This window comes from Pseudophryne corroboree, chromosome 6, assembly GCF_028390025.1.
Source record: "Pseudophryne corroboree isolate aPseCor3 chromosome 6, aPseCor3.hap2, whole genome shotgun sequence".
Classification (NCBI taxonomy): Eukaryota; Metazoa; Chordata; class Amphibia; order Anura; family Myobatrachidae; genus Pseudophryne; species Pseudophryne corroboree.
Genome location: NC_086449.1, coordinates 662,110,265 through 662,124,085, shown reverse-complemented (window position 1 = coordinate 662,124,085; position 13,821 = coordinate 662,110,265). Strand labels below are relative to the sequence as shown.

The 13,821-nt window shown below is 43.3% G+C and overlaps 1 protein-coding gene across 1 annotated transcript in view; it reads right to left on the bottom strand.

Moving 5' to 3' along the window:
• LOC134934645 (electrogenic sodium bicarbonate cotransporter 1-like) overlaps positions 1–13,821 on the bottom strand; it is a 365,846-nt gene that overhangs the window by 21,489 nt on the left and 330,536 nt on the right. The window contains exon 18 of the mRNA XM_063930029.1: positions 9,333–9,476. Within this exon, the coding sequence (XP_063786099.1) occupies positions 9,333–9,476 (144 nt within the window). The remainder of the gene's footprint in view (positions 1–9,332; positions 9,477–13,821) is intronic.

The following is a 13,821-nucleotide window of genomic DNA, read 5'->3' as shown; positions in this document are numbered from 1 at the left end:
CCCAGAAACGGTAGCGTTTTTTCCCACACACCCATAAAACGGGCAGTTTCCGCCCAGAAACACCCACTTCCTGTCAATCACACTCCGATCGCCTGAACGAAGAAAAAGCCGTGAGTAAAATACCTATCTGTATAGCAAATTTACTTGGCGCAGTCGCAGTGCGAACATTGCGCATGCGCACTAAGCGGAAAATCGCTGCAATGCGAAAAAAATTACAGAGCGAACAACTCGGAATGACCCCTATAGACTCAGCGTCATATCAAACGAATCAGCACAGTCTCCTGGTGCATTAAAGTGACATTGCGTTGTGACTAATATGCATTTTCAGCAAAAAAAAAAAAAAAAAGCCCAATGCCATAAGAGTTGCAGAGGACCTGGAGGGCCACTCATGCCAGGCATCTCACGCTGCATTGTATAATGAATCTAGATGTATACAGATACATCTGTACAGTATTGAGTTCTTAATAAAAACAAAAATCTGTAATAGTAACAGAGAAAGAATTAAGACCAAATAGTCTGAAATTGTAAGTTATTTGAAAAAGTGCAAGAGCACCAATAATTTTGGCCATCACTGTAGACTTTGATCAAAGCAACACTATCATGACACGTCCATGAAAAAAAACAAGATTTTATATCACAACGGTATATCAAACTGAAACATGTTTTTTTGTTGTTGTTTACCTGCCACTAGAAGCAGTGCTCACAGCTCGGTACTTTGAAACATATTTTAACAACTGGCTTAATAAATGTAGCAATATTTTGTAACGATAGTCAGTGAACATGTTACATTTTCATCCAACCTCAAAATAAGAAACATACGTCAGTAAAAATCTGCTAAATTAATATAATGCATAAAGAAATCCATAATAGAGATTTTCAGGCACTTCTGATTTCTAAATTCCCATGGGAAACTTCCCTTTCACTTGATAAACACACAGCAGTGGTGCACTCAGGCAGGGTTTCCAAGTACCCAGAACCCCCTCCATCCCAGTGAAAAAAAATTTTTCTCGAAGAATAGAGAAAGCTTGATTTCCCTTTATACACTGACTGCTAGGGATAGCCATTGGTAGATTAATCATCAATAGTCGTCATCGATGTACCATCGGTGGTTAACCTCAATGGTGTAAAACCATTCACCGGTTTCAACAACTAATGGGCATCCCTGTGACATAGATTAGCTGCCAGCCAATCAGATCCTGGGGGCGGGGTTTCGTGGGTCCATCAGGGATGGAGCTAAGCTCCATACCCAGCATTAAGTGGGGGGGCAGTGGGGAAACCATCGCTGGTGAAGAAGCATTGGTTCTCTGCTATCTATGGCAAAACTAGTTGACATTGGGCATCAGCCATCGATTTGTAATCATCAATGGTTGATGGCCATCCCTACTGACCGCAAATAAGAGCTGTTGCACATGTGTACCAGCTACTCAGATTGGCAGAGCTCTTTGTGTACTGTACACAAGCAGATTGACAAGGAGGAGCTGCTGTGCATGCCCAGCTACAGCAGCCCCTCTCATGGGCCTTTGCAGAGCTCAGAGGTGTATTTCCCCTTGGCCAAGATGGCACTCGCCAGGGGCGCTGGCCAAAGAGGGGTGCCATCTGGAGGTGCCACCTGTGGCCAGGGGGTAAAATCACCTAGCAAAGGCTTTACTGAGGGCGCCCCCCTCGACAGTGGCTCTCCCATGCACTCGAACAGCAGCCCCTTACTGTTGCTAGCACCGGTGTCCAACCGTACCACATTACAGTGAAGAAGCTATAAATAAACTACTGCTCCCAGAAGCCCTTGCTAGGGCTACTGAGAGCTGTAGTTTACTTAGAGCTTCTTCTATGTGGTCTGTTTTTCGGGGGATTTACTACAATATGAGTTAAAAACTTGGGGTCAGATGTAATAATGCCCGAGTTCGGTGGCCGTGTGGGATGCCAGCCAAACTCGGATGTTTTTTTAAAGGGGCAATCACTGACAAGGCAAACCCATGACTTGTAAGTGATTGCTCCTTTAAATAAACATCTGAGTTTGGCTGGCATCCCCCACGGCCGCTGAACTCAAGTGTCATTACAACCAGCCCTTATTTTCTCACTTCCATACATAATCCCATCTTGGACAATAAACTCCTTTAAATAGGATCATAATAGATTTTCAGTTGCATAAAACATGTTTTTAAATGCACATAGAAAATATGAATGATCGTTTTGTTCTTAATCAAATTTTTATGTAGTTTTGAAAAAAAATTTTTTAAAAACATCTTTAATGAGTAAAATAGAAGGAAAGCATTAATGCAATAAGACAAATAACTGAAAGCTGGATGCTGTGTTGCCATAAACAAAGAGAAAACACATTTTTTTTCAAATGTAAGCAGTCCTATGTTACAGTGCAGTCTGGACGGGATGCAGTCAGTTTACCTCCAATCAAAATCCCGACGTTCAAAATCCCGACACCAATTGACCGATGGTCAAAATCCCGACAAGGTCAAAATCCCGACATGGACAAAATACCGACATTTAAAATACCGACAAAGTCAAAATACCGACATGTAAAATGCAGACAGGTCAAAATACCGACATGAGTTTTTCATGATTTTTTCCATTGAAACCGACATGTTCATACTTTACCATCCCAGTGGACCTGGAGGGGGAATATAATAGTGTGCCGAGCGCAGCGAGGCACCGAGCCCGAAGCATGGCGAGCGCAGCGAGCCATGCGAGGGGACGCGGTACACTTTATATGGTGTCCATGTTGACTTATGTCGACATACACACAAAAAAACAACAAAAACCGTATGTCGGTGTTTTGACCTGTCGGCATTTTACATGTCGGTATTTTGACCTTGTCAGTATTTTAAATGTCGGTATTTTGTCCATGTCGGTATTTTGACCTTGTCGGAATTTTGACCATCGGTCAATTGGTGTCGGGATTTTGAACGTCGGGATTTTGATTGGAGGTATTTCATACCGATCCCGTCTGGACTATAACATTTACAAATGTTTAGACATTACTTACAAGTTTACAATTTTGCCATTCTTACAAGCTTTAAATGCAAATAATACTGTACTTCAGGGAAAGTGGTAATTAATGTAAGTCTTTTACCTGTTCACTAGCCACTATACGGAAGGTAAATGGACTGGTACCACCAGTTCAAAAGCATTTATGTGGACAGATTATAGTTTTTAAACTGTATACTGTAATTACTTTGGCATGCCTTTTCAAGTTCAGTAGCACAATAAAAGCAGTAATCAAAGCCCATAAAATAAAACTTTGTTATGTAGGGACCTGTGACACTTATCTTTTCCCCCTTTCTCTATTTCATTACAGTTTAAGTGCGTGAGCTTTGCATAGTACAATAATAACATAATAGTAAAAAAAAAATAGATTGAAATTGCCTGAATAACACTTTATTACACTATTGCTACTTATAACCAAAGGCTCTGGGCTCTGCACATCCCATCCCATCATACTGTAGATATGCCAATGGGCCTAATTAAGATCTGGTTGCAGCAGCAAATTTGTTAGCAAATGGGCAAAAGCATGTGCACTGCAGGGGAGGGGGGGGGGGGGGGGGGGGGCAGATATAACATGCGCAGAGAGAGTTACATTTGGGTGGGATATATTGTTTCTGTGCATGGTAGAAAATTTAGATTTCAGTTTAAAAAACACCTCACCCAAATCTTACTCTCTCTGCACATGTTATATCTGTGACCATGGCCGCCATCAAGGGGGGAATACGGGGACTTCTGTCCCGGGCCCGGACAGAGAGGGGGCCCCGCAGTAGGTCATGGACCATCTGTCAGTGGCAGCTTTTTAATTTGGAATGAGAGCCGACCGTGAGCCACTCGCATCTCACAGACCCGCAGCCAATGAAGATAGGCCACCCTGATTGGCTGCTGGTCCACGTGAACTGAGAGAAGCTCACGGTCGGCGCCGGGGGATGTGCTTCCTAGCTGTAGAGCGCGGTGGTGCTTCAAGACCAGCCTGTGTTTCCTTCTCTGTGCCGCTCCTGCTGCCCGCAGACACTGCGTCTTTAGTACTGCTCTGTCACCTCTTTCCTGACCTCTCCTAGGGTGGGATGTCGCTGATAACGTGTCATCGCCGGTCATCGCAATGATGCTAATCGCATATGTACTAACATATGCGATTAGTATCGTAATGCGATGCCAGGGGTGTCCTGCGATCAGTGATGGTCCACAGGAGAGGGTTTGTGGTGGCTTTCGTAACCTCCCAGCCCCAGGAGGTGACGTGTGCAGGGAGTCCCCGGGCTCCTCCTTCTCCCCCCTGCCGCTGGAAGGAGACAAGGCTGTGCTGCGGGGGAGAAGGAGGAGGGGGGTCGGGAGGTCATCGTGAGCAGCACGGTTCGGCGGTGGGATGCGGCGGCGGTGATAAGAAGCCCATAGGCTTCTATAGGGTATCACCATCAAAAGCTGGCGATACCCCTGGTGGCGTAAATCCAGCGATGGGATCTTAGTACATTTGAAAATGCGGTAAAACCCCCGAACACAGGGGTTTTACCGCATTTTTCCATTAGTACATCCCGCCCCTAGTCTGCAGCCAAGCATTCTGCGATGAGAAGAGGGAGAGGAGCCCTGCATCTCCGCATCCAGCATGTTCCCTTCTACCGCCGCAGCGCTCTGACTTCAGCCACAAGAGTGTCATTTCACAGCTGTCTGGTGGGAGATTATCGTTTTTACTGGCTTCCACACTGAATTGGAGCAGAACAGAGAGAATGCTGCAGCTGAGTCCACACTGCCATGTACAGTATGGGGTAAATGGCAACAGGTTTTTTTATTTTATTATAATTTCTGTAGTATTGGGGGAAATAGTAGCACCCCATTGCAGGTGACGTTGTGTGATGTACTTCTGCAATTAGCCTTGTCCTAGGTAAACAATTTGATAGTAATATATTGTCACCACAGCTTTACAGACAAAAATTCCTCCATGCTTGAATGATTGCATGTGGTCTGGGGTAAAATGGGGATTGGTGTCGATGGTGTGGTTACTTGATAATTGAGTCTGAATCCAAGTGGGCTAATGGACCTTGGGGTAGATGTATTAACCTGTAGAAGGCAAAAGGAAGTGATAAAGCGGTGATAAAGCAGTGTTAAGTGCAAGGTGATAATGCACCAGCCAATCAGCTCCTAACTGTTCATTTACATATGGGAGCTGATTGGCTGGTGTGTTTATCATCTTGCATTTATCACTGGTTTATCACTTCCTTATGCCTTCTCCAGGTTAATACATCTGCCCCCTTGTCCCTTCCACTGCCCTTCCGCTCCCTTCCCTTTCCCTTCCCCTTCCCCTCCCCCTCCCTTTCCGTAGCCTAACCCTAAACTCAACAGAGAGTTGCATCCTACTCCCACAACCTAAGCCTAACCTCCCCCGGAGAGTTGCATCCTTCTACCACAGCCTAACCCTAACCTCCCCCGGAGCGCTGGATCGTAGTGCCGGAGCCTAACCATCCCCCCGTGCGCTGAATCCACCCCCTCATGAGAAGGAGGTGGGTCACATGGAGGTCCTTTAGCCTACTTGGATGTACTTCCATTACATGATTGGTGCAGTGATCCTCAACAGAGGTGGTACATTACTATAATACCTACTTTGGAACAACACTGTGGCTATAATTTATCTTTGCTTATAATGGACAGCACTAGTGGCAGCTGTAGTGTAGGATATAGAGATGTCAGTAGTGTAGGGTATAGAGAGGTCAGTAGTGTAGGATATAGAGTTGTGAGTAATGTAGTGTATGATATAGAGGGGTCAGTAGTATAAGGTATAAAGAGGTCAGTAATGTAGTGTATGGCAGAGCATCTCAAATGCGGTTCTCAAGGCACCCCAGTGGTCCAGGTTAGGTATTTCTATGGCTTAGCACAAATCATTAAATCAAATTCACTGAGGTGCTAATTAAGTCACCTATACTTAAAACCTGGACCGTTGGGGTGCCTTGAGGACCGCATTTGAGAACCTCTGGTGTAGGGTATAGAGGGGTCAGTAGGGCACAGTATAGAAGGGTTAGTAATGTAGTGTAGGATATACAGGGCTGAAGGGTTTACTGTAGTGTATAGATGTGACCGTAATGTAGTGTTAGATGTAGAAGGGTCCATAATGTAGTGTAGAGTATGGAGGGGTAAAAATACTAATCGCAGAGATTTGATATGTGCCATGCCTTGCGCCACGTATCGTTATGCTTAAACAGAGATATATGTTTAAAGGACATTTTTTGTCTGGGCTCCGCTTGGTCTAGAACTTGCCCAAGTTAGTAACACAGTAGGACTTGTTTTTATTGCTGAGTAGTGTGTGGTCACTGAATAAGCTGTGTGTTAGGACAGTGTTTGGTTTCATGTTCAGAACATTGGATCCCTGGATTAGCCTAACCAATCTGCTTCAGAACACCATTAAACTTGTTCAGAACATTAAAACGTGTACCCTCATCGGCTCGCTTCGCTCCGGGCGAGATGGCTCGCTCCGTTTTAACAGATAGATGTCCACGTGGACAGTAAAACTGCTAGCCCAGGGGTCCTATGTTCTGAACTTGGGAAGAGTGTTTGATATCACAGTGTGACTTGCTACTACTCCTAGTTATCATGCATTCACTGAATAAGCTGTATATTGAGACAGTATTCATAATCAGAGTGTGACTTGCTATGTGGGCTGCGAACAGGGGGGCCCTGTCTATTTTGTTAGTTTCGGGACCCACAATTTCTGATGGCAGCCCTGTCTGTGACTGCTCGTGCTATACAAGGTAAGGAGTCAATTAGCCAAGGACTGGTATATGGAGGGTAAACTTGCAAATCACAGGGACTGACAAAGTCTAGCCGCTAAACAGGCAGAGGTCTGATACACACAGAAATCTAGGATATGCCACAGGGAGAGAAACAAAGGGGGTAATTCCAAGTTGATCGCAGCAGGAATTTTTTAGCAGTTGGGCAAAACCATGTGCACTGCAGGGGAGGCAGATATAACATGTGCAGAAAGAGTTAGATTTGGGTGGGTTATTTTGTTTCTGTGCAGGGTAAATACTGGCTGCTTTATTTTTACACTGCAAATTAGATTGCAGATTGAACACACCACACCCAAATCTAACTCTCTCTGCAAATGTTATATCTGCCTGCCCTGCAGTGCACATGGTTTTGTCCAATTGCTAAAAAATGTCCTGCTGCGATCAACTTTGAATTACCCCCAAAGAGAGGTAGAATTACAATACAGGTTGAGTATCCAATATCCAAAATGCTTGGGACCAGAAGTATTTTGGATATCTGATTTTTCCGTATTTTGGAATAATTGCATACCATAATGAGATATCATGGCGATGGGACCCAAGTCTAAGCGCAGAATGCATTTATGTTTCATTTACACCTTATACACACAGCCTGAAGGTCATTTTAGCCAATATTTTTAATAACTTTGTGCATTAAACAAAGTTTGTGTACATTGAGCCATCAAAAAACAAAGATTTCACTATCTCAGTCTCACTCCAAAAATTCCATATTTTGGAATATTTGTATATGGGATACTCAACCTGTAACAAGAACAAAGGGGCCTATTCATAAAGCAGAGAAAAGCCCTATTTTTCAGAAAACAGGGCTTTACTCTGCTTAGTGCTATTCACAACGCGGGTTACTGTTGAAAAGTTCCTGACATCTCCAGTGCTACCCCCTCTCTGTGCCTGAATCGCATCACCATACTTAAGTATGGTGAGTGCGATTCATGAACGGATGTAAAGCTCAGCTTTCCGCTTCACCATAGTGTTCAGATTTGCCATATTAGGATAGCTCAATGTGAACATCAGTGTGGAAACCACAGGGAAGCTCTAGGCTTCCCTGCTCTCTGCACAGCACCCCTGCTGGCTCCACCTCTTGAACTCCCAGCATCCCCTGCAGCCTCCAGGGATCTCAGCCACCGGTGCATGTGCAGAAGGGACCCACTGACTGACTCAGAGCACCGCAGAGTGGACCGCAAAAGAAGACAGCACTGCTGGAGCTCGTGATACCAGATTGCACTGCTGGAAAGGTGAGTATACATAAATTACTGCTTATCAAAGCTATATATAACATCATACTGATACGATGTATAGTGATAAGTAACCATTTTTTTTTCATTATGTACATGAATACACCCCTGAGTTCTGTGGCAAGGCTACAGAAGTCTCCGTGGAGCTTAACTAACAGAAAATCCTGCTTGAATTGACCTTCCACGTAACCTCAGCGATCACATGACCACAAGTTGAAATTTCCAAAAGTGCAGCACAACCCAGCCCTATATGAACAATAACATGGATCTGACACTAGCATCAGCAAGATTCATGCAGAAAGTAGGCAAAGCCAGGGGACAGTCGCTGATGAACCTAGTAAGGGAAAATCGGATGTCACATGCAGCGATTTGTTACACTGTCATCATTTAGTTTAATTTGGTAAAGTAAATTGCTAATTTTTAGTAACCAGAGATAATCGAGAGGACTTTACCCATGGTGGTGCCAAGGGCCACATATATATAAGCTTACAGGCATTGGGGCTACCTGTGCTACATATATATTAATGCTAGTCTGTGTTTGATGAGATCTACAGTATAAAAGCCCCACCTGTAAAATTGGAGGGCGGTGGGAAGGTTGTCTACACTCTCAGAGGTCCGAGAGGAGTCTGCCAAATTTCTCCTTTAAATTCTGGGGATGTTGGTAAGCATGGGCAGGGGTTGCGGTCAAGATCCCGCCGGATGGGATCCCGGCAATCGGAATACCGACATCGGGATCCCGACCGGCACAATCCCGACATATTCTCCCTCTGTGGGTGTCCACGACACCCATAGAGGGAGAATAAATTAGTGTGCCCGCAAGGGGCTACGTTGCGCTCGACCCCCTGTTGGGATTGTGCTGGTCGGGATCCCGGTGTCGGTATTCCGACCGCCGGGATCCCGTCTGGCGGGATCTCGTACTGATCCTATGGGCACATAGTTTCAATGTATTATCTAAACATTAGCATTTTATTCAGTTATTATCCCCTACATCCCCCACATATGTTATACAAGTATTAGCTATTATTTGCACACGCCAAAAGATTAATATACCAGAAATGGTTTTCATACCCCAATAGCTGTTGCATAAAAAGGAGGAGGATGCAGCAGTGTTTGGACTTATGCAATTTGTACTGTAGAATTTTTTCGATGGCATATAACAAGCATTTGCAAACTTTAGTAAAAGTCGGAACACTGTTTTTCCTGCCAAACACTGGCTTAGTAAAGACTGCATGCAATAACCATTATCTGGAATGTCATGGGTATATCGGTTATCTGACATTCTGCTTGCATTACATGACCATCATTCCTAATGATTAGATGTATTAATATTTTGTCTTACATCTTCACTGTCACTGGAATCTATTTCTTCCATCTTTGGCTCTTCCTCACTGACCGCTTTCTGTAAAATATCATCCAGCCATCTTAGATCATGAAGAGAAAAAACACACTCCATTGCCTTCCGTATACCAACAAGGGCCAAGAGCTAAAATGGAGTAAAATAAGACATAGGCTTTAGATTACATGCAGTTGCAGCAGACGGATAGTACACTCACTTAAGGCTTTGCGGTTTAATACATCACACTAAATTTTACCATCCCAATTTCACCTTATTGCGTACAAAGTTTATATTTACAATTGAAGTTTGCATCCCATACCTACCACAACATCATCAATCATCAGTAATAGGCAAACTGAGAGAAGGAAAGCAAGCACTGTACATAGACATATGGAGGATGGGGACGGGGGAGATCCTAATTATGTCAGGCCAGCATTGCACATTTTCCTGCGCAACTCTTTGGGGTTAAATGGAAAATGCGCAATATTAATTGCTGGAAGGTGCCAGGGTTCTGACCATATCTCCATGACCATCACTGCTAATTGAATTTCCCCCTTAGTGAGTATGCTCTCCTCCATTTTATATGCTGATGAGCTAACGGTAGCCAATGGAAATTTAGAACCATGATTCATAGGGCCACAGCAACCATCTTGTGAGTTCAGATGTCTGGGAAAAAAGCTGATGCTTTTTATCTTACATCTCATTGTTTGAGATGCTTTTTATAATGGTCTATAGTTTAAATCTGTACTTCGCAGAAGTCGGTAGACTTACAGGGGCCTATGTCTCAAACCTAACTTAATTGTTAATCATGCTGAAACAGCACTCTCTGTATTAATAGCACTAAATTAAGTAAAACTGCTATTTATTTAAGCCTATAATGCAGGAGATATTGCAGTTATCTCATGTTCTAACAACAGAATCAGAGCACACCGCAATCCTAATACAATGCATTAGATCCATCATCCTCCTCTGGCTCACATTGTGCATACGTGTTCTAAGGTTACACATGTGCAGTAATACTCCTGGGACAACATCTGGCAGTGTAAACATTCCCGCTATCATTAATGGTGAAAGCATAGCTTCTAGGATTTCCTGAACAGCTAGTTACTGTAGTCCTGGCTGGGGGCATATACAGTATAAAAAGCCCCTAAGTGTATTCCCAAACTGTCACAAATAGTGGACATAAAGAATGGTAGGTTTCAGTATACTGTTCTCAATTTTAATACATAGGCCCCTTCATATACTTTCTTTCGTAAAAATGGTAATTCAGACCTGATCGCTGGGCTGCTAATTTTGCTGTCCTGCGATCAGACAGTCGCTGCCTACAGGGGGAGTGTAAATTTGCCGTGCAAGTGTGCGATCGCATGTGTTTCTGAGCAGCAAAAATCCACTTTGTGCAGTCTGTGCTCAACCCAGGACTTATGGGGTAATTAAGATCTGAGGGCTGATCGGGGCCGGAGCTGACATCAGACACCCTCCCTGAAAACACTTGGGCACGCCTGCGTTTTCCCGAACACTCCCAGTAAACGCTCAGTTGCCACTTACAAACGGCCTCTTCCTGTCAATCACCTTGCGAACGCCCATGCAATCGGATTTTTGGCACCATCCTGTCGCTGACCGGTGATACCCATTGTTGCTGTCCGACGCACGTACGCATTGCAGTACATACGCATGCACAGTTAGGATCTGATCGCCCGCTGTGCGAATACACACAGCAGCGATCAGATCTGAATTATGAAGGAGGCTTGTGAAGCAATTTCCAGCAGATTCACGTTCATCACCACGTTAATATACAAGTGGACACCTATGCTAATGGTGGACTGGTAAATATCATTGCTCATTTTACAACAGCCTGCCTGAGGAGAATAGAGCTTACATTTACGTGCAAAGCCCTTAGAGGACCGGACTTTTACATTTAATCCTAGGAGCAGATGTGCATAATACATGAATTTTTTATGTGTTTAAACTTTTATTCATTTTTATACTCTTATATTCATGGTGTATTAATAAAACCTATTTTTACAGCTAAAGCAATCTATCCATATATATATATTTTAATACTGTACAGTGCTGCTAGATTGTGTTTGTATATATACAGTAGATCTGAATTACCCCCTGAGTGTGAACCATATGAGCCTCTGATGGTTTGTGTTGTCTAAATTTAGGGCCGAGTGAACGACAACGGATCTTATGATTCTAACCAAGGGCACACAAAAGGTTTATTTTCCTCAATATAAGCCCAGTAGGTAACTGCAAACTAAATACAAGAACAAAAGTACAATTCAAACACATGCTATGGGATAGGTTCAGAGTCAATAAACAGGTCTAGGTCAGAAGTTTGTATAAGGTCAGAAGAAACTGGATTAAATTCCAAGAAGTCAAACAAGTCTAAGGGGGAGATCTAGCTTGTAGAAAGATAAAGTCTAACGACCATATTACAGACACAGACTGTAAAATGTCCGTTAGAAGCTGATAGGTTGGTTCTTTGTCTCTCTCCAAGATTTGATAAAACAGTACTCTAGAAATGTATCTCATTATGGGCGGGATGTACTAAAACGGGGGGGTTTTACCGCATTTTCAAATGTACTAAGACCCCACCGCCGGTTTTTCGCCATGCAGGGTATCGCCATCTCTGGATGGCGATACCCTATAGAAGCCTATGGGCTTCTTATCGCCAACCACCGCAACCTGCCCCCTCCGCAGACGCCTCCCCCCCCGGCATACCTTCCTCCAGTCAGCCCTGGTACTGTAAGTTAATCTCCTCCTCCCCCTAGCAACGCAGCCAAAGGTCCTTCCGGCTGCAGGGGGGAGGAGGAGGCGCCAGGGACAGCCTGCTGCTGCTTACCGGCGTGCGGGCAGTGTGGAGACCCCTGGGAGGTGACAGAGACCCCCCGCAGACCACCTTACAGGTATCGCGGGGGGCCTCCATCACCGCATTGCGATATTGATTGCATATGTGAGTACATATGCGACCAACATCGCTGCGATAAGAAGTGAGGGGCGGCGATGTATCTTAATACATCCCGCCATGAATTTCACAGCTCATATATTTCTCCTAATAGTTTTTTTGCTATTATGTATTTTTGATGATTCTCCTTGTTCTAAATGTCGACAACTCTCCGCTGATCTTTATCATTGCTTTAGGACTTGCCCTTTTATTAGGCGATTTTGGCTGGAGGTCTGGCATTTTGCTACTACACACTTATGAAACTATGACCAGTTCACTCCAGAAAGGGCAATTTTAGCCTTCTACAGTACATCCAGGCACTAGGGTTTCTAGAGATGTTAAGAAATATTTCCTGAAAATCTCTTTGGCTGATCACAAGACCATTCCGCATCTCTGGATCCAGAGTACTCTGCCAAGCCTAGAAATGTTTGAAAAAAACCATATGGATTGGTTGGAAGCATCTTTCCAGAAAGAGATCCATACAAAATGTTTTTTTGCTACATGGGAGAGTTTTATAGATATTCTACCTACTTCCACTAAAGAGGCTAATTTTCATTGTTTCCGTAGCACACCTGTGGTATGAGACATGTACCTTTCTCCAGGATCCTCCAATTTCTTTTTAAGAGGTTACAGTGGTTTGACTTGATTCCAGGCTCCCTCCATTTAAAGTACCTCTATATACATTGAATTTGCTATTGTTTGGCCTCTAATTTCTCTTTGTTGTAGTTATGGACACTGGGGTATTTTTTTTGTAAGATTTTGTTTATAAATGAATGCATCTATTGTATTTTTCCTTTCTTTAGATGCTTCAATAAAGAGTTCTGCTTACAATGACTGTCAGTCGAGCATTATAATGTCTTACAACTTTTATATTTTTCTCATCATTCATGATATTCCTAATTTTGGTATTTGAGGCCCTATACTGTAGGGGTGTCTTTTTTGTAATTGTATGGTTTTGGAAAGACCTATTAAAAGTACTGGCAATGGCTAATCTCCACTCCTCTGTAAAATCAAGTAATTTTGTAACCCCCAGTCTATTTCAAATATCCTAATACTGCATTATTTCTTGATTTAACTGTGAGCGCAATAGCTGCATCTAGCCACATTCATCTCACAAGCCCACATTCAGTAAAGACCACCTAGCTCTATCCATCAGAAGGAGTAAACATATAAACTGCTACAGATGCCACCATGCCCAGCTGTTTCAACTGGCTCAAAAGTATGAGCTGATAGATGGACCAAGTGGTTCATATCTGCTGTCAAATTCTATGTTTATATGTAACAAAATGGTCAGGTGACATCTCAACCAAAAAAATGTAAAACATTTAATATGGAATGTGTACCAGCAGATTTACAGATTCTTAATTAATTACTTTTATTGATATTTGCCTTCCTTAATATGATATTGTAGTCTGTCATCTCATTCTGTATTTGTTAGTCTGCCCTCTAGTATTTCATGTTCATGTGTCGACCCATTGTAAAATGATATCATAAGAAGAGAGATGGGTCAAGAATAGAAGTATTTCACTTTTAGTCCTACAAGTG